General features: G+C 42.7%; 1 protein-coding gene across 1 annotated transcript in view; it reads left to right on the plus strand.

The window, feature by feature from the left end:
- Positions 1-2561: 2561 nt before the first annotated feature.
- PGPEP1 (pyroglutamyl-peptidase I) overlaps positions 2562-25496 on the plus strand; it is a 39700-nt gene continuing 16765 nt past the window's right edge. The window contains exons 1-2 of the mRNA XM_032238682.1: positions 2562-2681; positions 7568-7620. Of these exons, the coding sequence (XP_032094573.1) occupies positions 2648-2681; positions 7568-7620 (87 nt within the window). The 5' untranslated portion in view covers positions 2562-2647. The remainder of the gene's footprint in view (positions 2682-7567; positions 7621-25496) is intronic.

A 25496-nucleotide genomic window follows, 5' to 3' on the forward strand; every position in this document is an offset into this window, starting at 1 on the left:
AAGCACAAGCACAAGGGCACACCAATGTATTTTCAACCTTGGTAACTTTAAGATATGTGGACATCAACTCCCAGAATTTCTCAATCAGCATGGGAGTTGAAGTCCACACATCTTTGAAGTGGCCAAAGTAGAATAACACTGCTGTAGATTCACTTTAAGCAGAAAGCCATTTGTGAACTTGGAGCCAGTCACTCTCAAGGGGGAAAAAAAGCTATGGCAAACCAAGTTCAAACATATTTAATATGTTTATAATCATATAAAATAAATATATAATATAAACATAATATGTATAGAATCATGTGTTTTCATACTTGTTTCCTTGTACTTGTTGACAAATAAATGAATAAAATATTGCCAAGGCTAGTCCCAGCAATCAACAGGAGTCAAGACTGACTCAAAGACACACACATACACATCACCCATTCAGCTGAAAAGTACTTTCACGTAAATTTAAAAGCACTTTTTTCTATGTAACACCAATGTACTGAAGGAAGTTAGTACCCACCTCTCTCCTAGAAAATGAAATATTTTAGGAAATATGAAAAGGCAGACTATTTCCCCCTAAAAGGGAGGAAGAAATTTATCCCCCTCCCCCTTTGTCAATGAGCCATTGGGGCCAGTCTATTCTACATAACAAAGGTAGGATTAGCATTGCCCAGCAAGTCAAGCAAGCCTGGGAGGCAGCTTACAGATTTGTTCCTACATGGCCCCATGGGAGTCTGACAGCCAATCAGAGTGCATTTCTTGCATAGGAGCGAGAGATCCCAGGGCGGTGCCCAAAGGAGGGCATAAAACCAGGGACTTTCAGCATTTCAACACTTTTTCTTCTTTACCCAACACTTGAAGCATGTAAACATCCTTTTTCTGTTCAGGAACTCAAGCCATGTGATCCTGTCCGCTATTAAAACCATCTTTCCAAGCAGCCTCCATGTTTTCTGTATCTTTCCCCCCACTTGGAACTGAACCCAGAAGGACATTTCTTCCAGGAGTACAGTTATATCCCATCTCAGTCAACTTTTCAGAAAACTAAAAGCCAATCAAAAATATGGCTAATTTTTTTGCGTGAGCTGAATCTCAGTGTTTAGTGGGAAATTACTTCATAATGTGTGGGTGAAAACATTTAACAGGTATTTTAATAAAAAAAAAAACTTCTATAGCTCTGTTAGAAACTGTCAATTTTTACAACCCTGATTTAAGGTATATGTTTGCAAAAAGGTTTATTATCTCTACTACAGCAAGTTAATGTTTCGTGAGAAGAACAAGGAATACAGTATGATAAATATCCCATATGTTACAATGTAAGAGCTGGCTTCTAGTGCACTTTCACTTTCCCCGGGTGAAAGGGCCTCACTGATTTATCTCAGCATAATCTATTAGGCAGGTTTGTTGCTCTGGAGAAAAATAAGAGGGGGCTGTTAAGTATACCTTACTGTCTTGAGCTCCTAAATGAAAGTTTGGAAATAAACACATTTTACAGTTAGTGCAAACACCTGAGAAGATAATTTATCAGAGGAACAGGGTACATACTGTATACAGATTAAATATCCGACAGTTTTTCCTGGAAAATGTAGTCAAGCAGATCAATGGTATCTGGTAACTTTGCTTTAATCTTTTTCAGACCATAAAATTGATAGAAACAGGAATGCAACGTTTGTTCTTGCTATGATATTGGCTGGGTTTCATTACATAGTTTAGCTGACTCAGCTGCTTATTTACAAGCACTGTAACTAAGATAAAGTACAGACAACTGTGACAAGTTTGATTTCTTCTAGGTTGGCTGAGCAATGCAGCACATACTTTATGTGCAAAAGGTCTACGTTATAAAGCTTGATGGGACTTAGAAAATATTTATCCAAAGTTTTAGAGAGGTTTTGCCACTCTCTAATAATGAATAATTGTATTGATATTCTAACTTGGTAAGGATAGATAGATAGATAGATAGATAGATAGATAGATAGATAGATAGATGGATGATAGATGATAGATAGATGATATAGATAGACAGACAGACAGACAGACAGACACACAAACACACACACAGCCTAATAGATCTAGGCTGTAAAAAGACAACCAAGAACAATATGCTATTCATCTGGATTTTTGAAGCCTAGATATGATAGTCCCTGGGTAAGGCATTCCCATACAATTATTTTGTATGTATTTCTTTGTATGCAGCATATAATAAAGCAGCAACAATACCATTATAGAAATAAAAATGGTCTTAGACCAAAGGTTAATAGGATTAATGGGAGAGAACTACAAGTCCCAAGGGACTTTGGTATGGAAGTCATGGCCATTAATCAATGGACTTTAGCAAGGACGATGTTGCTGATGGAGCAGAACCTCTTCTGTCCTTCTGTACTGCAGGAGATTGGGAAAGAACGGGCTTTGTGACTTCACTGTTAAAAAGCAAGGGTGTAAGTCTGCTGTGCCGCTCTAGCCTTGCAAACGTTCTTCGTCTATGGTTTTTCCTTCCCTACGCTGTGCCTCCGCCTCTTTCTGCCGCGAGTGGGTGGGGCCTGGGTGTGGTCACGCGATCTCCTCCAATGGGCGGGGTCTAGGCCCCGAGTGGGGCGGGTTTGCTGCTCACTCCTTCAGTCAGTCGCCTCAAGTTGGTCGGGCAGAAGAGAGCGAAGGAAGCAAAGCCATGGAGAAGACCCGGCGGCCCGTAGTGGTGACTGGTAAGGGCGTGGGGGGGGGGGAGATAACAGGAAGGGGGGGGGCTGTGAGAAGTGGGACCATTCCAAAGGGGGAGGGAAGTGAGGGTTGAGCTTCGTCTTCCCCCCGCATTAAGTAACCCCCCAAAATAGTTCCCCCTTTTCTTTTGGTCCCAGCATGAACATTAAAACCTTGACATTCCTTTTGCTGGTTAGGGGAGATGTATAATGTAAAAATAGACCCCATCGAGTCATTTGTTCCTCCTTTATTATTCCTGAATAAACTTTCTCTTTTAAGCATATAACAGAGTGGGTCGTCCTTTTTTAATTATTTTATTTTAAACTCTGAGTCTGTGGTTTTCCACTTGAAGTGTGTCTTTTCCCCCTTCCCCTCCTGAATGTTGCGTTCTCCGGAGTATTGATATTCCGGATTAACTGGATCGAGTAATGCCATCCTCCTTAAAAACGGTCCTGTTTGATTTATCTCCGAATGTATCCAACCCATGATTTGCTCCCCGTGTTCCTCTTCCAGTGCCTGTCTCTTTTATTCTCTTTTTAATTTTCCTTTAGCCTTGCTGCTAACTCGCCTCTTGTAATAATGCCCCCCAGAGGCTGTTGCCAACTAGTGGGAAGCTTTTTGTCGTGTTTGTTTATATACTTTTTCTTATTCATAATTCTTCATCTGTTTTCTACAAAAAAAACCAAACCCTTGAGTTTATTGGAAATGAATGTTTGGGGGCGGATGAGCAAGGAGGCTCCTTAGCAGTGGTTGGTGAATGGAGAGGAGAGGAGGAGGAAGAGAAGGGATCCCTCTCTGTGTAAGATGCACATAAAATGTGTCTTTTGGTGCTCTAGTTCTCATTGCACAACCTTGGGTGTGACTTGTTTTAGAAGAAGGCTAGGGGTCATTCTGATATAGAAAGTATGTTGTTGCCACCATTTCAAGGTGGTGCTACTTGTTGGTAATATGGCAGATATTGTCCCCCCCCCTTTTTTTTAAAGGGGAAAATATCTGATTGTTCTCATGAAAAATCCCATGAAATGTGAAGTATGCTTCTCTCTGTGTGGACATTTGTCTGTGAGATGTGTGTATTGGTTTTGTGTGACAGCTTCCCCCCCCCCTTCTTCCCCCTCTCTGCTGTTGGATACCTTCCTTCTGTTCCCAAAAGACAAGTCTGATGGCAGCTGGTAAATCTGAAGTCATTCAAGAGGTTTTGAAGTCACATTCCCCCCCCACCTCCGCCCCCGTGTGATTCCCTCCGGGGTCCTGAGCTCCTAAATCAGTGTCGCCCCCAAACCGCACCCTAGTAACAGTAGGATTGCTTTCAAAGGAAGAGTAACTGCTTGAAGCTCGCTCAGAGCCCTGCAGTGGTTATTTGAAACAGCAAGTTGGGCTGGAGAGGAGGGGCGACATGAAGTTGCGGGAAGGAGAGGCCCATCTCTGAAAGGCTTGCGGGGCACAAAAGGGGGTTGCTGTTAGTGGTGAGGCTGACATAAGAACAGTCTTTTGACTGGGGGGGACTGACGGACGCCGCTCCACCTGCCCTGCCCCATCAGTGGCTGGAGTTGTGGCAATAGGGAGGCGCCCTTGGGATTTACTGAAGAATCCAGTGAACTCTTGGCAGGGGTGCCAGGCGATGATGTCCCCTTGCAGAGGCTGAAATGGGAGCTTTCTGGTAAGCCACGGTTCAGGCTCCATGGCATGAAGTAGCCACACACCTGTGGAATACAGAATACAAAGCAGTTTTTTTCCAGACCGTTTGCGTCCTTGTCAGGATAAAATCTTCAAATAGTCTGACTGGTACCTATATCGTTGGCATGCTCTGATGCACCAGCTCATGCCAAGTGCCCTGAATAACATGTGCGTGTCCGTGTAGCTCCTTTCAGGATCAAGTTAATCCCATAAAAATCTGGCAGCTGGGAGCAGCTGGTTTCCTGCTAATTGGCCTTGGCGGCTTCCAGTGAGAGGGTGCCCAAAGGGATTCCAAAATACTCTATTGAATTCTTATCTGATAGCAACAGCATTTGGTTAAGCAGGAAAGAAGGGAGCACAAAGGAGCCTTCTGCCTGGGGGTGAGGGGAGCAAGAAGGCGGGGGGGGGGGGTGTTCTCTTCATTTCTTGGTGCCTTGGCTATGTATCCGGCACCTGTAGAATGTCCAGTTCCCTGGAATTACAGATAGCCTTTACAACTTTATATTTTCAAAAAGAGGGAAGATTCTGGGAACATAACCTTTTTAGAGAATTAAAAACGTTGGCATCAGAACAGATGTACCTAGTTTGTCCTTAATTGGTTTTCTCTGGTGAGTACAATCAGGCACAGAAACCTTGGTGAAAACCCCTTTTTTCTTCTTCCTGACAAAAAAGAATATATATACACATACACACATACACATACACACACACACACATTATAGTGGCATGCTGGCAAAATACTGCCTTTTGGAGAATGTCTTTGAGGGATTGGCATATATTGACGGACGTGACTGGGTCAAATGATAAGTCTGACTGAGTTCACATGTTGCACTAAATGGAATTAGTTTAACCATGGTATAATCAATGAACCACAATAGGTTTAATTTACACCACATGTCGAGCCGTAAAATAGGGCTTTACAAAAAACGCAGTGGCTGAGTTCACACAACGGCAGCAAAATGATTCAAACCACATTGTAATATAGTACGTGCAACCCCTTTTCTCTCAATATGTCTTGCTTTTTTGCCTTGAAATCTAATGATGAAAATCTTGTTTTTAATCATTCGGTATCTCTTCGCTCTAAAATGGATACAATCCAGGTCAATTGCTTCTGGAATTATATACATTCTAGTTTCCATATATCATTGAGACATGAAGAACTTACTGATTTTTGGGGTGTTTATGTGTAATCGTTTGTAGTGATACAAACAACTATTTGGAAATAAGGTTTTTGTCTTACTTGAATACACATACCAGACTTAGAAACCCTGTTCAGCTGTAATGGATAAAAATATGCTGCTGTAGGCAATCAAGAGTCTTGTGTGGTAAAGTTAGGAAAAGTTTTTTTTAAAAACATTTAGGCATTTTGAATGCCTGTGCATTATTTTTTTTCCCTTGATTCTTCCCTCTGGTGCTCTAGGAGCAATGGGGCAGCCATTCAAGCATAATAATGTAGTCCTTAACTTATAACTCATTCAATTGCTATGAAAATTTCTATTGCTAAGCAAGGCAGTTGTTCAGTGAGTTGTGTCCCATTTTACAACAGTTTTGCCACAGTTGATCAGTGAATCGCTGCAGTTGTTAACTAAATCTGGCTCCCCCCCCCCCAATTGACTCTGCTTGTCAGAAGCTGTCTGGGAAGATGACAAATGGTGATCACATGACCTTAGGTCAGTGCAACTAAATACGTGCCAGTTGCCAAGCGCCAGAATTTTGATCATATGACCACAGGGATGCTGCAGCAGTTATAAGTTTGAAAACTGGCCCTAAAGTCATTTTTTTTTCAGTGATGTTGCTAGTTCGAACAGTGACCAAATGATTGGTTGTAAGTCGAGGACCGCCTCGTTGAAAAAAAGTGACATCTCACATGTCTCGAACATGTTTACCTTTACTCGAGGTAGAACATCTACAAATTCCAGTTACGGCTTGCCAGTTAACAAAGTTATTTATTAAAAAGCCAAAGCATGCCATTCTTGCTTTGAGTTTCAGATACTGTATATATTCTTTTGGGAATCTGCTTGTCCCCCGAGAAAGTGCTTAGTGTGTAAAACCCGATATGGAAGACTTCACACCAAATAGATTTAAGGAACGTTTTTGCTTTCTTTAATAAACTGCTGAGCAACAAATTCTCTGGAAAGTTAGAAATAGTTAATACAGATGGCCACCCTAGAGACATAAACTGGTTTATACGTGGTGTTTGCTAACCATTGTTTGCTGAATTAACTGAAACATATGCCCTGTCTTATAAACTATGATGACAAACTGAATTATGGCTTAGTGCAACGGAAACTTTGTCACTCTATACCTCAGTTTTACATAGTTTGAAAAACTTTGAAATGGAAATAGACTGACCTCTTGTAAATGCTGCCACTCTCTTGGGCTGGGAGTGTGTTTGACCTGATTTTATTTATATTCTAGTATAAAGGATAGTTCCCTTCCAAGTATGCTATTCTATACCATACCATACCATACCATAAGTACTGCAAGTATGCCCACTTGCCCAGGGTTGGGTATGGGTAAGTAGGTTTAAGGACAGCACAGATCATGTAAGTTTGGTCTTCGGACTAAATTGATAAACCAGGAAAAGACATCTGCCTGTGATATTAATTCGGCTAATAAATAAACCTCTGTGCATGTACACCTGTATAAACTGAATTCCATCACGTTCTTGGCAAATCTCTGTAGCTGATTCTAACTAAGTTGCTATCATTCACATTTCAAACAGAGTAATGGAGAAAAGATGGGAGTTTTTAGAGAAACTCATGGGTCAAGGAACCCTGTGCATGTCCCACCTAGCTCGCCTGTCATAGTAAGCTGTGATTTGCTTGATTATAATAAAATCCAATTGTGTGCACGAATTTAGTGACCAAGTTCATACAGCACAAGCCAAAAGCAAATTAACAATCCCTTGCACTAGTCCAGTACGGGAACTCAGCGAGAATTTCATGGTGGTGACAAAGATGCAGGAAACTCTTCTTCAAACTCTTACAGAAAGTTCCATTAGGTGCCATTTCTTTTTCACCTCCTTTAAAGTGTAGTTTAGAAGTAGGACGAGAAAAACAGTCCTGGTGGGAGAAAGAATGTACAATGACCTACAATAATTACATGTTGTTTTTTGATGTACGTGATCTATAAAATGGCCAATTAAGACTGCTCGTTAGTGCCTAGAGACAAAATGCCATCATGGTAAAAAAGAAATCTTTTTCTATGATTTCAGGGTTCGGTCCATTTGGGGAGTATTCTGTCAATGCCAGCTGGATCGCAGTTCAGGTAAAAGACATATTTTCAAACGCTTCAGTTATAATAGCATTACTTTTTAATCACTCATTTTTCCAACAATAGTCCAATAACTATTTAAGCCGGATTCCGAGAAGTGATCCTTCCTGACTTTTTTTTTAACATAAAGCCAGCCTTAAAGTTGAATTTGATTAGTGGTGACTGCATCCATTCCGTTTTCATGGTAGTATTATGGTAGTGCTTTGTCCTTGACTCCTTCTGTCCTGTCTTCTTGACTTCACAGTTTGGAGTTTTTCAGTAACTTGCTGACTCTCTAGAGAGTAATACTGTAATGATTTCTAGGCAAAAGCCAAATGTTTTCTGTTCTGTGTAATGATTATGTGCATAGATGAAGATTCTTAACAGAAGTTAAGATTCTTTCAGTTACTTAAAATAACCCCAACCAAATTATTAACTAACACTTGTCAGCTAAAACACTTTAATGAGCCAGTGATTCCAAAGGGATAAATCAGCATTTTTTGTTTAGATCATATTTGCTGATAGCATTTTGAGACAGTGTCTCTGCTAGTGTTGGTGTTAGTCCTTTGTTATTTAAAACTCCTGAAATCATTGCAAAGGGCAAAAAAAAAATCATAGACATCCATTCAGCTGGGAAATGTTTTATATCCAATTTGTGTACATTTTCCTTGCAAATTCTATTCCTATTTGAGAAGGTCTAGGAAAATGGGAATGGCTTTGCCTTGTGAGATGAGAGGGAATAAAGTCCAAGATGAAGATAATTACTTGTATTGTGCACTTTTTGCAAAATTATTTGGAAGTATTCTGGCCCTTGCAAGAGCGCATCATTTTTTGGCTGTTTGTGAAAGCAGCCCAACTTTTTTCAGGTTTCCTATGTGAGCATGAAAAAAATTGTGGCTGTATTAAAGAACAACAAGAGATCCACCCTTTCAGTAAGTTCCAAAATAATCTTTCCAAATCATTTTCAAAGTAAGCAAAGCATTAAAACTACCAGCAGACAGCTGCTGTCAACTGTGAGAGTTGTAGGACAACCAAGGTGAGTGATCAAGAGCACGGCTGCCGTCAGGTGACGTTTCACGATGATTTTCCCATTTGCGGAGCCGGGGTGGGCGTGGCCTACACGTGACGCATGAGGACCGCCAGTTTGACATCCCGATCAAGAGTGTCTTTGGCTTTCTCCCTCCCATGTTTTTCACAGAGGAAACTTAAGACTCAATGGTACAGGATCAGGCCACTGACAATACCCACCAGTGCAGGAAGACTTAACACTTTAATCCTGTTCACTACAGGAATGCCCATTTTTGATTCAGGAGTGTCCACCTGATGTGGTCAAAAATAAATCAAGATAGCAACCACAGTGGTGCAATTGAAGTTCCACCTATTTTTTTTTTCAGTGCAATGTGTAAAAAACAATATCTAAATCTCTGGAAAGTAAACTTAGCTTGGTCTAAACCAGGGGTGTCAAACGCGATTTCATTGAGGGCTGCGTTAGTGTTTTGTTTCACCTCGGAGGGGCCGGGGAAGGGTGTGGCTGGAGTGGGCATGGCCAGCTCGACATGATGTCAGGGGCGCCTGTGGCCCTGGTCCTCTGCCAGTGAAAAAGGGCTTCCGAGCTCTGTTTTTGGCTGTGACGACCTCCTGCAACCCTCTGCCAGTGAAAATGGAGCTTGCGAGCTCCGTTTTCTCTGGCAGAGGCACCGTGGGCCAGTCCTTTGCTGTTTCCAGGGTGGCCCCACGGCCAGATCTAAGCACTCCATAGGCAGGATCTGGCCCCTGGGCCTTGAGTTTGATACCCTTGGTCTAAACTTAATGGAACTTCCATAGAAACAATTGATTGGAAGGACCCATATGGAAGCCTTCCAAATAAATGACTCTTCTGCTTCTGCTTGAATATATCAGTGAAGAGTATATGTATTAGATCTCTGGGTAATTGATTTAATTATCAGATTGCCTGTACTGTAGGTTTTTTTTTTAAACTAACATTCAAATGGAATTAGCCTCCCTGTGTCTTAAATTCTAGGTCCTGCACTCCTGCACTCTGGACCGATAGCAAATGTATTGGATTTCTGTATGTTTTTGTTTCAGGTTCCTGAGGAATCCAGGTACTGGTAGATTCAGGGCAGATAATCTGCTTTGGGGGATCCAAAAGTGCTTTTTCAAAAGGCAGCTGGACTTTTGTTTCTTCCTTGAAGATGTTTCACTTCTCATCCAAGAAGCTTCCTCAGCTCTGAGCTGAAGAAGCTTCTTGGATGAGAAGTGGAACATCTTCAAGAAAAAAAAAAAAAAAAACAAAGTCCAGTCCAGTTGCCTTTTAAAAAAGCACTTTTGGGACAACCACGAACTAGATGACTGAGAATCTCCATCTCCTTTGGGAGCCATCGCAAGGAAGAACTGTGGTCTTCATTCCCTGCTTTTGGGCTTCCAAGAGGCATCTGCCGTTTTTTTAAAAAATACCTGTTGTTTACCCGTTCATCTTCCACCTCTTGTATACCCTTCCCTTAGCATGCTGTCATCATTAGAGCAGTTTTTGTGATGTTTCCCCCTCCCTTAGTTTTTGCTTGGAAAAAATAATGGTGGAATGTTTGCAGAGGCTAAGGCATAGGCATGGGCATGGATGAATGTTCTTACAGATCAATGTGGATAAAAACCGACCAACTCCATGCATGAATATGTGGTTTTCTTTGTTACACAACGGTGTAACATCCATCTCTGCCAGACACCTGTTGGTTGTAGTGAAGATGATTTGTGCTCCTGACTGTATGTGCGTGTCGTGGGGGAGCGGAGGTGGTAAGCCTCCAAGTTCTTCTTTGGGGATACTTGACTACTCAACCGGCCACATTTGAACATCTGGCGCAGCCAGCTGTTAACAGTTGGTTAAGAACTTTCCTGCAAGGTTGAAGGGGGCCATTGATGTAAAACCAAATGATGTTGTTTTGTCAGGGTTACAAGGATCTGTTAAGAAAGCAGCTTCCCCGGGGGTTGCTCTGCGGGAAGACTGGGTACAGGAGCGTGACTTTGATTGAACAGCAATTTAAAAATTTGGGGCGGGTGGAGGAACATAGTTTTGCCATGATCTGACATAGCAGATTCTGCCTGAGCTCAAGTGACCACATCCATGCCTGTCAATTAAAGAACAGCCTAGTAAACATTAATTAGAAAGCTAATATCGGAATTGTGAATTACAGGTAGCCCTCAACTTATGAACACAATTGAGCTCAAAATGTATCTTGTTTAAGTGGGAGATTTGTTAAGTGAGTTTTGTCCCATTTTATGGACTGTCATTGCTGCCATTCTAGCTAGGATCCCATTACTAGATTTGACGTGCAGTGTTGGCCTTCCAACACTGGGGAGTTTTAAGAAGAGATTGGACAACCACTTGTCTGAAATGGTATAGGGCAGTGATGGCTAACCTTTTTTGGATTGCGTGCAAAAAGTGGGGGGGAGCACAAGAGGGTTGTGCACGAGCGTGCCCACACCTATAATGCTATGCACGAGACCCCAGCATGCATGTGCGTGAGAACTCCTCCCCCCTCACACTAATGCACATGCGACCAGTGCTCCCTCCTTTTGGTCCCTTTTTTCGCCCTCCCCAGGCTCCAGAGGCTTTCAAGGAGCCTGGGGAGGGTGAAAACAGCCCTTCCGCGAAGCCTGCTGGAGGCTTCAGGAGCTTCCTTGAAACCTCCGGCGGGCGAAAAACGGCCCTCTGGGCAACCCGGAAGTTTGGGAACGGTGATTTCCGGTTTGCTTGTAGGGCTGGTTTTTGCCCTCCGGAGCCTCAGGGAAGCCTCCTGAAGGCTCCGGAGGGCAAAAAATGGCCCTATGAGCAAACCGGAATTCCGTTCCCAAACTTCCGGTTTGCCCGTAGGGCCACTTTTAAGCACTCCAGAGGCTTCCTTGAAGCCTCCGGGGGGGGGGCAAAAAATGGCCTGAAAAGAAGGCCAAAGTTAGCTGGCCAGCGTGCACATGCGCACTGGAGTTGACAGGGCAACACTCATGTGCCCTAATAAATGGCTCTGCGTGCCACCTGTGGCACGCAGGCCATAGGTTCGCCATCACAGGTATAGGGTTTCCTGCCCAAGCAGGAGGTTAGACTAGAAGACCTCCAAGGTCCCTCCAACTCTGTTGTTCTGTTATTATTAATTTTCCGTAGTTCTTTCTTGGAAATTCCTCAATCGTCCTTTCCCAATACACATTTCTTGGTAAATTCTGAGCGTCTTTCAAATTTACAACTACACAAGTCGCCTCCATTCCAAGCTCTGTTTTAAAGTTTAAGCTATTTTTCCTGAACACCCCCCCCCCGCCCGCCCGCCTCCAAATTGTCATCTTGCTTTACTTTTTCTTTTCTGTCCTGGGTGTAAATCCTGTTCTCTTCTTTCCCAGACTTGGTGTTCAAGAGGGGAAGCAGGAGAGGCTTTTGTGCCATGCATTTCCTCCTGAAATCCTATGCCAACATAACATGATTATAATAATCCCTCCAATTCCCATGAGCCTGCTGTTAAAAATGTGGGCTTGTGTGTTTCTCCCTCAACCAGAAGATGGACACCAAACCTATCCTTCTGAAATTCTCAGGAGGCATTAAATCATTCAATCCAGTGTGGTTTTTTTTCTTTGCAAATAGAGCAGTAAAAGTAGAGCTTTATATGCAGAGGAGATCTCCCAAGGTTAGCATTCCGCACACAGTGCTGTCCATGAGAATTAGGAATTTGTGTAGGGTGAGCTTTTTTCCTTTCTTTTTTAGCTTGATATGGTATGTTAGATTGTGCAAGTGTGGAGATAAATGTGATCCTCCCTGAAAGGAACATTTCAATCCAGCTCATCCAGTGACCTAAGAAGTATCTCTTCTCCTTCTTAAGCCTGTCTGGTTGCCAGTTCCCTCCCCTTCTGAGTTTGGAGCTCTGGGAATACGCTCCTCAAATGCTTTTAAATTAACCCCCCCCCCCCAAACTCTAATCAATTGCTGCCAACTAATGGCAAGCCAGATGTCTGGTTTGCAGCTGTCTATGTTTGTGTCTCCTCCTTGGTGTTTTTTTTTTAAAGCAGCTAGTTGTGTTTGATAGGGGCCCGCACTGTCTCCAGGGTGAAGGTGAGCCTCAGTTAAGATAATCCTGGCTACAAGCATGCATTGTGAAAGAGAAGTGTCCATTTGCTGTAGGACACTGCACATCAGAACAACAAGACACAAGGACAGTTTTTCCCCCCGAATGTCATCACTCTGCTAAACAACTAATCCCCACAACACTGTCAAATTATCTACTAAGACTGTATTACTATTATTCTTCTCTTCCTTCCTAGTGCCTATCTCTTTCCTGGTACCTATCTCTTCCCACTTACAGCTATAACCATGTTGCTTGTATCTTTACAATTTATATTGTTTTATTTGTTTCCTAGTATAATTTGATTGCTTATTAGTAACCTATAACTATCACTAACTGTTGTATCTTATGATTCTTGATAAATGTATTCCATTTTATTTTTCTTTATATACACTAAGAGCATATGCACCAAAGACAAATTCCTTGTGTATCCAATTACACTTGGCCAATAAAGAATTCTATTCTATTCTATTCTATTGCATTGCATTGCATTGCATTCTCTTACTTTGTGAACTGGCATTGAACCCACAACTTTGGAGCTAAAATTAGATGTCTTTTCTATTACTATACTGAGTTGATTTTAATTTTGTACATTAAGACAATCTTTATTTTTCATATCCCCCTGTGTGTGTGTGTGTGTGTGTGTGTGTGTGGTCACACAGTCCTGTTCTTACATATATTTCCTTGGAAAGTAATTTTTCAGGATTCAGTTTTGCTCTCTCTCTCTCTCTCTCTCTCTCTAGGGAGGTATATGAAAGATTGTTTGCCTTGGTTAATTGTAGGGGATTTTTAAAGTGATTTTGAATAGGTTTAAAATTTGCCCAAACTTGCATAAGTGTGCTGGTAATATAGATGTTATTCTTTGGAGCTCTTACTTAATTACTTAAGATGACATTTTTACCTCGGCAGGCATTTTTGTTGAAGAGTTCGGTGATTTTTCTTCGGCTGTTGACTAATGTGGGATGTTATGATTAAATGCTTCCTTTTAAAATGATTTTTATTGTAATTGTGCATCATTCTGAAGGTTTCGTTTATACAGTACAGCGTAAAAAAAATATTGGAGTTTGGAGGATTCTTCCTGGTTTCAGAGGCTTCCAGAGGAATCCCAGATCTAACTGTCTCTTAAGCCTTTGTATGAACGGAAGGTCATACAATTCTTGATTGCTGCATTTTGAAGGACACACAATAGTAAAGATAGGGAAGGTGCAGAAAATGAACAATTAAACCAGGCAGTTGATGTGTTGAAGGACAAGCTAGTGTGTGTGAAACTTTTCAGTGTAAAAAAAAATGAAAATAGGGGCAGTAAAGCCATGATTGGTATAAAGAGATTGGTGGGAGGTAGGATTTAGAATACTGTAATTCCTGACACCAAAGGATGCGGTGGCTCAGTGGCGCTGAGCTTTTCAATCAGAAAGGTTGGCAGTTCGGTGGTTCGAATCCCTAGTGCCGTATAACGGAGTGAGCTCCCGTTACTTGTCCCAGTTTCTGCCAACCTAGCAGTTCAGAAGCATGTAAAAAATGCAAGTAGAAAAATAGGAACCACCTTTGGTAGGAAGGTGACAGCGTTCCGTGCGCCTTCAGCATTTAGTCATGCCGGCCACATGACCACGGAGACGTCTTTGGATAGCTCTTCGGCTTTGAAACGGAGATGAGTACCGCCCCCTAGAGTTGGGGACAACTAGCATGTATGTGCGTGGGGAATCTTTACCTTTAATTCCTTTCAGTAGCTATCAGCTATGAAAAGTATAGCTGTAGAGCAGGGGTGTCCAAACTTGGGAATTCTGGGAGTTGAAGTCCACAAGTCTTAAAGTTCCCAAGTTTGGACACCCCTGATGTAGAGCCTCCATATTTAAAGAAGTATACCTCAGATATGGGCTTCCTGTTTTTAAGGCATGAGCCAAAATTCTGGGCACAGTGCCGCATTTTTCCACATTTCAGACCATCCCTAAGGGCTTGGAACTTGGATGCCAGGATCTTTTAGCTTCCTTTTTAGAGTGACAGCTGAGGTTCTGATGTGGATAAGTGTGTTGTACAAAGACATGCAAAGTTAATTGAGTATTTAATTAATCATGGTCCTTCCAGAAGCATTTTGCTGACCATGGTGAGAAATAGTACGCTGGATTAGGCATCTCTCTACTTCTGGGTGAGAACTCTATGTCGAGAATTGTGGAACGCAGTGTGTGGATCGTGTTGTTGCTATTGCTGGCTGGGCCTCCACTCTGTCTTCCTCATTCCTGACTGTATTTCTTCAATGATTTTGGAAGACTTTATATTTTAAAACGACTGTCTAATTAATTGAGATCATTTCCTTAATTCTTCCATTTTCCTCCCCTCTCCCTTAACTGATTTGCGGCTGCAGTTCAGTGCGCATTTTCCTGGAAGTCAAAGCTACCTACTGAGGAAACTTGTGAAGGGGCTGTTGGGTTTCCTTGAGTTTCCTGCTCAGTTTAAAAGAGAAACTTCGGCTCGTTCGTTCGTTCTTTTTTTTTTTTTTAAACCCTTTCTCCCTTCCCGTCCTGCAGTTTCCCCTGAGCATGTTTGTGTGCAGCAAACTGCACACAATTCTGTCCCCAGCCTGAAGAGGCCCAGACAAAAGAAAGGGAACAGCCTTCCTTTGAGCGCATGCAACTGAAGCATTGTGCCTGTGGCAGACAAGACTTCATGGAGCTGAGTGGACACAAAGACCTGTGTCTGAGTTTCTGAGTCCCAGACAGTGTGATCTGCATTTTAATAGACAAAAAAAATCAATTAAACAATCTTTGTAAATCCTCCCCGGTTTGAGGGAGGCTAAGCGGACTCTTGGTTTATTGCGTCTTGGGCATTATCCTGCATCCTAAAGCTTTAAAGGAAGAAGGGGGAAAGAAAGAAAGAAAGAAAGAAAGAAAGAAAGAAAGAAAAGAAAGAAAGAAAGAAAGAAAGAAAGAGAGAAAGAAAAACCCCTTTCCCCAATTCCTTTCTCTTGTTGAAGGATTTCTTTGGCGTTGAATACTTGTCCCGGACTGTCCGACTTGGAAATGCTCAAGGGGACATGGAGGATGGGGAGGTGGGTGGGGGTGGAAAACCATGGCTTAAGCTTCAACAAAGCCCAAGAGGAACGGTTTGGAAAAGTCTCCTGAACCTGCTGTCGGGTTGTCTACAAATATTAAGCAAAGTAATTTTCATGTGGCTTAAATATAGAGGTTTGAGTCGAAGGCCGTCTCTCCTGCTGGAAACAAAAAAACCATTTGTGCGCCTCTGCGCACGTTCTGCACAGGCACACACAGAGGCTGAATGAAATACCGACGTCCACAAGGGACAATTTTCCCCGAACTTGAAATGCTTGTATTCCCACTCCTCTGGGGGCTCCGGAGTTTTAAAACGTGCTGTTTGCTGTTTTTGGAGAACTCGCTTTCCAAGTTGCTTTTTTCGTTTTGTTTTTTTTTAAAGGGGTGGTGGTGGTAACTTTGATTTCCTGCCTACCTCCAGCAGGTTGCTTAGGGGCCCAGGTGTGCCCTCTAGACTGTGAAGTTAATTGGCTCCTGTCGCCTTTTATTCGCCCCCCCCCCCCAGGCCGGCGAGGAGTGAGGTCAGCGCGCGTCCCGACATCCGCACGGACAATTGCTGTCAGAGTGTCTAGACAGTCCAGATAAGGATATTAGAAACTCACAAAGCAGCCCATTGTGGAGGGCCAGGGAATCGGTCACACACACATTCAGTTTTACTGTTTGTCAGGTACACAAGGCAGCAGATAATAAGTTTGTCTGACTGGAGGAGGGATTTGTTCCCCCCTCCCCTTTATAACTGAGTATAATTCCTATACTGAGAGAGATGGGGGAGGGGGAATGTATAGTATGTATATAGTTGCACATCTATTGCGTTTTTTTCCCCCCAAGACTTTTTGGTGTGCTGATATTTAATGTATAGCTGCTTTCTCAAATCAGAATTTTTTTTAAACAAAATAAGTTGTGAAGCTTTGATGGTAGAAGTATAGCGGCTTCAAAGGAATGTGTTTAATTTAAAAAATACACTTTCAGACTTCTTAGACCTCCCCCCCTCACCCCACCCCTGAAACTGGGGAGATAATTTCAGAGGAGCAAGATTAGCTGCTCCTTATTCCGGCTGTGCTTCATTGTCATACCACAATAAATGTTTTGAAATGTAAGAAAGTGACATCTGAAGTAAAATAATTGTTGAGCTAATCCATCATCCTGATTTGCAGTTGAGTGGTGGCACTGGCTGCGTGGAATCAGACAAAAATATATCTTGTAAGAAATACCCCACTCTGTCTGTCACTCATTTGCTGTGTGCTCAATTACCTGTGTCAACTATTTTGTCTCCAAAGCATCACACTCTTGATAATTAACTTATAAGTACTCCAGGAATGTATTTTTGCAAGAAGTTGCATTTGTCCCTTGTACTTGATCTAGGCTGAACTGTTCATCTTTCTGAAAAACTATTCCACCGATTTTTTTTTGTTTTTGCTATTGTGGGTCAATTGTATTTTTAGCACTTTTCCTCTCTACCAGTAACAAGTATGACTTCACTGAGGCATAGAGGAAAAAATAAGTGATTTTTCAATATTTCTTTAGACCTCAGTTATCATATGTTGGTATGATATCAAATATCACATCATAGGATATTTTATCATATCATAACAGGGACATGGTGGCTCAGTGGTTAAGATGCTGAGCTTGTCGATTAGAAAGGTCAGCAGTTCAGTGGTTTGAATCTCTAGTGCTGCGTAAGGAAGTGAGCTCCTGTTACTTGTCCCAGCTTCTGCCAACCTAGCAGTTCGAAAGCACGTAAAAAAAAAATGCAAGTAGAAAAATAGAACCACCTTTGGTGGGAAGATAACAGCGTCCCGTGCGCTTTTGGTGTTTAGTCTTGCCGGCCACATGACCACGGAGACATCTTCGGACAGCGCTGGCTCTTTGGCTTTGAAATGGAGATGGACACCACCCCCTAGAGTGGAGAACGACTAGCACATATGTGCAAGGGGAACCTTTACCTTTACCTGTCATATTTAACAAGGAAGGGAAGACTCCAATCCTTGTGGCTGAGAAATGAGACTGAACACACACATAAGTGAAGCTTGGTAGAGTTAGAGAAAGCAGAAAAATGTCAGCGCTTGACTTCCAACTGTCAGAGACAACCTGTAGGTGTCTATTTACTTTATGACAACATGGTATGTAATTAGCAAAAATAGAATTACCGGCTATAACACGGTGCAGCCGGTATGGATTATTTATATATAAATCATAGGCAGACTTAGCATGGTTTGGAAAATAGCAGTAGGAACCTGTGCATGGGAATTTACATTAACTTTAGTTTATTCTATTGAAAGAGATGTCCATCTGGGTTCAGTTCCAAGTGGGGAAAAAGACACTGGAAACATGGAGACTGTTTGGAAAGAGGGTTTAATGGTGTCCATGGGTTTCTTGTTCCTGGGCAAAAATGCGAAGAGATGCTGAAAGTGCCTGGGTTTTATGCCCTCTCTGGGCTTTTGAATTTGAGCTTGTGTTCTGATTGGTTGTCAGACTCCCATGGGGCCATGCAAGGGTACCTTTGTAGCTTTTCTGTGTCCCAGGCTCAGTTGAGCCTTGCTGGGTGATGATGTAATGAAGGGGCTTTGGGCAGTTCCTCCTATGGCTCTGCCTGAAGGAGGTAGATCTTTGTTATGTAGAATAGACTGACCCAAGCCCTCAATGGCCCATTGACAAAGGTGGGAGGAGCTTCTGCCTCCCTTTTAGGGGAAAATATTCTGCCCTTTTAATATTTCCTGAAATATCTCATTTTCCTAGGAGAGGGGTGGGTGTTAACTTCCTACAATACTACCTGTCAACATCCTCTGCGGGTGTATCTGATCTTCGACTCTTAGGTCTCTCTGAGTGCATTTCACATCTGTCTTTTGCAATAGGTGAGCTTTCCAGGGTGGAAAATATAGCCATAATCCCCTCTGTTCAGTCTGGGAATCAACCTGGACTTGTGAGAATGCCCAGTGAGTGGAACTAAGGGTGATGCATTCAGTTCCAGTTTTGTAAGAAACGAAGATAACTTGCACGCCAATATTTTGAAGCTGGTGAAAACAGTTCGGTTAGGTTGGGTTTCTCTTCCCCCCTCTCCCTCCCTATGAACTTCAAAGGGAAATCAGAAGTGAGGACTGCCTGGAGGGCTTCTTCCCCCCCCCCCCACCTCACTTCCCTTGTATACAGATTGCTAGTATGTTATGTCTAGTGCTTTCTGCTTTCAGATGAAATGTCTGTGCTGCAATTTGAGACCTCAAGAATCGAAATCTTGGAACATTTGCTTTAAAAGGAGCCGCTCGGCCTGGTGCTTCACCAGGATCATTTTCCTCCTTCATCTCTCCTGTTTCTATCCCGGTGTGTTTGAACGTTGCCTTCCAGCCCCTGCCTTTGCTAATGAATCCCAAGCATTTCAGACGCGGATCAATAATGATGCACTGTTAAGACCCAGAATTGCCTTTGGAGCATTGGCCCAGCCATGTGATTTATTATTGTTGCTTCTGGAACTTGCTTGCCTGAGACAGCCCCTGCCTCTCCTCTCTCCAGTAGCCGGTAACCCTGCTTTTTTTTTTTTTTTAAGGGGTCTCTACTTATATAAAAAAAAGACATCAAATGTTCATATATATGTGTGTGTGTGTGTGTGTGTGTGTGTGTGTGTAGGTCTTTGGTTATTCGGGTTTTCTCCCGCGTAAAATTGGAAGTGTCTTGGCGACATTTCGACGAAGTCTCATTCGTCATCTTCAGGCTTGTTTGCTCGGCTTGGTGCTTCCATGCCGAGCAAACAAGCCTGAAGATGACGAATGAGACTTCGTCAAAACGTCGCCAAGACACTTCCAATTTTACGTGGGAGAAAACCCGAATAACCAAAGACCTACATACTAACACCCGTGAAAACCTCAGAAAACACACACACACAGACACACACACAGACACACACACACCACACACACACACACACACACACACACACACACACACATATATATATATATATATATATATATATATATATATATATATATATATATATATATACACACACACACACACACATACATACACACCAATTTAAAACCCCTTTTGTGCAAATCCCAGCTTCCCTTCCAGACCTATTGTGTTCTTCGGTCAAAAGAAAAAAAGGGAACAGTAGAAATTATAAGGACTACAGTGAAAAGAAAAGAAAGAATTAAGACAGTGGTAACTTAAAAGATGGCCAAGACACTGTCGATCAGAAAGGTCGGCAGTTCAGTGGTTCGAATCCCTAGTGCTGCGTAACGGAGTGAGCTCCTGTTACTTGTCCCAGCTTCTGCCAACTTAGCAGTTCGAAAGCACGTTAAAAAAAAATGCAAGTAGAAAAATAGGAACCACTTTTGGTGGGAAGGTAACAGCCTTCCGTGCGCCTTCGGCGTTTAGTCATGCCGGCCACATGACCACGGAGATGTCTTTGGACAGCGCTGGCTCTTCGGCTTTGAAATGGAGATGAGCACCGCCCCCTAGAGTGGGGAACGACTACACATATGTGCGAAGGGAACCTTTATTGTTACCTAACTTAAAAGAAACCCAGCTGTGTCAGATGAAAGAGGGTCATCTAGTCCACTTCTCATGTCCAGAAGGAGCTTCAAAGCCCTGAATTGTTCAATTTCTCTTGTTTGAACAGTGCACTGAGCTTGTCCTCCACCACAAATATGTTGCATTGTGCATTTCATGCTCTGCTTCTTTGTATTCTACATATCCGATTTGCTCTTTTATACTTAAGGTTTAAGATAGAGTACTGAATTTCCAGTCCTGGAGTCTTCTGCCCTTAAATGTCCTGAACTGCATCCGAAAACAGCTATTTAAGCCGAGAAACATTGTTTAATTATATGGAGAACAGTTCTGCTTGTGTATAGATGTATCTAATTTAATTTAAGACCCATATTAAAACAAAAATAGGTGCAGTCCTGCTTATCTTTCAAAGGACAACCATCCAAATTAACAGACTAACAGAGTTGGAAGTAACCTTGGAGGACTTCTAGTCCAACCCCCTCCTTAGGCAGGAAACCCTAGACCACTTCAGACAAAGGGTTATCCAATCTCTTCTTAAAAACTTCCAGTGTTGGAGCATTCACAACTTCCGGAGGCAAGTTGTTCCACTGATTCATTGTTCTAACTGTCAGGAAATTTCTCCTTAGTTCTAAGTTGCTTCTCTCCTTGATTAGTTTCCACCAGAGGTGGGTTCCTATTGGTTTGGTTGGGTTCGGCTGAATAGGTAGTAACTCGGCCTGCCATACCCCCAAACCTGTTCTCTCCACGCTGCCACAGGTGCCGCCATCTTGTTTTTTGCTTTCTTTAGTACTGCGCATGCGCGCACAGCATGTCCCTGAGAAAACCGGCAGTAGCAGTAACCGGAACCCACCCCTGGTTTCCACCCATTGCTTCTTGTTCTACCTTCAGGTGTTTTGCTTGACTCCCTCTTCTTTGGGGCGGTTCCACCAGAAAACCATGCTTGACTAAACTGCGTCCGACTAAACCGCGTAGCTGACGTCATCAACAGGGCGACAACAGCGCGGAGACAGAAGCACGCTGTAAACCCTAAACCTAAAATTAACCCCTAAACCTAAACCTAACCCCCCTAAACCTAACCCTTAACCTAACCCTAAACCTAACCCTAATCCTTAACCTAACCCTAAAGCTAACCCTAAACCTAACGCTTACCTTAAGTTGAATTGGCTTGCTTTCAAAGCGCTATTTAAAGCACCCTTCTTTCTCCGCGCTGGCTGTTGTCGCCCTGTTGATGATGTCAGCGACGCGGTTAGTCGAGCACGGTTTTGACGGGTCACGCTTTGGGGCAACCCCTGAGATATTGGAACACTGCTATCATGTCACCCCTAGTACTTCTTTTCATTAAACTAGACATACCCAGTTCCTGCAACCGTTCTTCATACGTTTTAGCCTCCAGTTCCCTAATCATTTTTGCTGGAACTTTTTTAGAGTCTCAACACCTTTTTTTCATCGTGGTGACCAAACTTGAAGTGTCCTTGGTCCTCTGAGCCTGCTTGTTTCCTTGTAGATGTTTCATTACCCAACCCTAGGTAATGCACTGATAATGTTATCTACTTCGGTAATGAGACGTCTGCAAAAAAACTCAGCACCAAGGGCCCTCATTTCAGTCCTGAGCTACTTTATTTTGACCACCCAACTTGAGATAGGATGGTCAAGCATGATCTTTGGACTCTGAAAAGATCCACCAAAGATGGGGTTTGACAATTCAGGGAAGACCATTAGGGAAGATTTAAAGAGTTAAATCTTCTGGGTGGGCCTCCTTCAGATGCCGTCAGCCAGAAAATGCCGGCTGGTGGCTCCCCAGAGGAGGGCCTTCTCTGTGGCTGCTCCGACCCTTTGGAATGAGCTACCCCCAGAAATCCAGACCTTACCCACTCTCATGGCCTTCAGAAAAGCTGTTAAAACCTAGCTATTCCGGCAGGCCTGGGGCTATTGACCTCATTGTTGAGGTCCAGCCCCGATCATAACGAATGTATGTGTGTTGATTTTAACCTGTTTTTTATTTTTTATTTTCATTTTTTATTATTTTCTTCTTCCTTCGTTGTAAGCCGCCCGGAGTCCTCCAGGATTGGGTGGCCTATAAATCGTACCAATAAATAAATAAGTAAGTAAGTAAGTAAGTAAGTAAGTAAGTAAGTAAGTAAGTAAGTAAGTTGTAAAGCCTAAAAAAAGAATAGTTGGTATAGTATACAGAAAATACTGATTTTAGTTCCAGCAACCTGCCATTAAGCCTGCAATTGAGAAGGTTTGGGGTAGCAGGAAGTACAGAAGAATTATCTCCTTTTGGATAATCAAAGTAAGCAGTGTTGGATTAAATCCTCAAATGGTCTGATTTTTAGAAAGGCAGTTTTTGTTTTGTTTTATTTGTAGTTTCTCCCCAACTTACTGCTTCATGCATGAATCCCAGCTGTCATCCACTGTCACCCAAGCATATAATCCCTGGGTTTGCATAAGAATCCCTTTAGGACAGAGGAAGTCTCAAATTAGGAAAGTGAAGAATTTTGTTTTTTCTTCCTGGGAACTTGCTTAGCTTTTCCAATGAAAAACGTTGGAAGACAACTGAAAAGCAGAAAATGTATTTTACATAAAACACAGTCCCATCCGAGAATAATGCAGTTTAATGTTTGCAGTGTTAAATGTTAACATGGTATCCAGGTACTATAACACTGCTAGTTCTTAATAGTGCACTAATGAGAATAAAGCTCTTTAATAATTTATTTGTTTTTTGCTTTTCTGTTTTCAATTTTTTTTTCCTGACATCATAGATGGCAAAAATGAACATTCTTAGCATTTCGCACCTGTCTCTCATTTGGGCCATATTAACAATTCTGGGTGGAGAAAACGAAGGCGTTTTTATTTTTAACAATGCAGCCATGATTCACAGGGAGAAAAACTTCCCTCCAAAAACTTCACATAAAGATGATGTTTCTTTTGTGTAAGCCGACTTTTATCTGGAAAAAAAATTTAAATACTTTAAAAGAAAAATATTTAAAACTGCTTTGTGAATTTAACCAACATGCTAGATAGTACAAATGTATCTCCTTAATTGAAAGTCTGTGGAGATTCTCATATAGACAGATTTAACCACAGTTTCAATTGGGAAAATGTGGCCATGCTAGACCAAGCCGAGTCCAAAAATGCTAGGGAATTTCTAGAACAGGGCTGTCAAATTCAAGGCCCATGGGCCGGATCCAGCCCATGGGGTGCTTAGACCTGGCCCACAGGGCCATCCTGGAAACCACGAAGGGCCATGTTGCAGTGCCTCTACAGAGAAAATGTAGCTTGATGTCACCCATCAAGGCTCCGTTTTAGCCATGATGGCCTCCTGCAGCCCTCTGCCAGAGAAAATGGAGCCCAGGGAGCCGTCATGGCTGAAAATGAGCCTCGATGAATGAGAGTTGGCCATGCCCATCCTGGCCACACCTATCCCAGCCATGCCCATCTTGGCCACACCCCCTGCCTCCTATCAGGTCAAGCACAACCCTGATGCGGCCCTCAATGAAATTGAATTTGACATCCCTGTTCTAGAAGCAATGACACTCTGACATATCAGCTTTCAATAGACACATAGATATTATCATCTATCCCAGCCCAAAACGAAACAAAAATACCCAAGCCATCTCTCCACCATCAATCAGCACCCAGATCAGCATGGATTAACTCCAAGGTTAACCTCACACCAACAATCAAGTAAACAATGCTCCAATCAAGAAACTGCCAAAAAAGCCAACAGTAAAAAACCCAACCAAAGAATCCCGTGACCCGTCAAAACCACGGTCCACAAAAGCGCGCCCGACGAAAGCGCGCATTTGACGTCATCACAGCGCGACGAAAAAAATTAAAAATTGAAATAAAAATAAAATTAAAGCAAGCCGATTTACATAAAGGTAAGGGTTAGGGTTAGGGTTAGGGTTAGGTTAAGGGTTAGGGTTAGGTTTAGAGCGTTAGGGTTACGTTTAGCGTTAGGTTAAAGGTTAGTGTTAGGTTTAGCGTTAGGTTAAGGGTTAGGGTTAGGGTTAGATTTAGGCTTACGTTAAGGGTTAGGTTTAGGGTTAGGTTTTGGGGGGTTAGGGTAAGGTTTTCGCTTTATTTTTACATTTATCGATCACAGCGCGATGTTTTCGTCGCGCTGTGATGACGTCACGTACGCGCTTTCGTCGAGTGCGCTTTTGTCTACCGCGGTTTTGTGGTGGAACCAAGAATCCCTAAGAACCACCTGAAAAGAAACTTGACAACAAACTGCTCTCCTTATCAGCACTGAAGATGTTACCTAGTTTGGGTAATGGAATATCTGCAAGAAAACAAGCAAGCTCAGAGAGCACCAAGGGCCCCCGCATGGAGATTCTCGGTCTTCCAGGTCATGATGGTGCTTTTTCAAAAGGCAACTGGACATTCTTGTTTTTCCATGAAGAAGTTTCACTTGTCATCCAAGAAGCTTCTTCAGTTCTGACTGAAAGGTGGAGAATGGCAGGTTCTCCATAGTGGTGGAGGTAGCATCCAGACTGGGTTGACATCATCCGCTCATTGATAGGACTGAGTCTGATGAAGCTGTTAAGCCACGCCCCTGTCGCTAGGCAGACCCAGCTTTCGACTCAGTCCCTCAGTGAGGACGGATGTGTTACCTGTCTGCTCCACAGCGAATTTATTACTGTATTTGAGATAAGTGACAGCCTTTGAATTAAATTGGTTTGGCTTTCATAAGGAAGGGACTAGGGGTCCGAGCCTTGTCTGGGCAGCCCATTTACGCCTGCAGCCCCCAGTGGGTGACGAGTGGTCATCCTTGCAGTTATCTGGTCGTTAGCCCTCTCTCTGAGAATCGTTGTGCCTTGCTCGACCTTGAGGTTCCTAACCATTTCTCCCTTCAATCAGCCTTTCTCTATCTGTGCCTTCCAGATCTGTTTCGGTTTTAAGAGCTCAGCTGTGTTGAGTTTGAAGTCTGAACAATTTTGTCCTTATGCCCATCTGGCAGCAGTCCAGAAATGGTTTGCCATCGTCATGCTGGAATTCATAATATTTTTCAATTTCCCAATCTAGCCTTCAGCGCGGATTTCAGCACTGATGTTTCTCATCATCTTCCATCCACATGTGTCCTTTGGAGACTGCAAGTCTGAGACTCTGCAACAGAAGTGGGCAACTATGACCCCTTTTTGACCTTGGGCTTCAAGAATTCCTGAGCCAGTAGCAGAAACATCCTGTTTCAGGAATTGTGGGAGTTGAAGCCTACAGGTTGTGAAGGGGCCATCATTGCTTTCCC

Source organism: Thamnophis elegans, chromosome 1 (genome assembly GCF_009769535.1).
Source record: "Thamnophis elegans isolate rThaEle1 chromosome 1, rThaEle1.pri, whole genome shotgun sequence".
Lineage (NCBI taxonomy): Eukaryota > Metazoa > Chordata > Lepidosauria > Squamata > Colubridae > Thamnophis > Thamnophis elegans.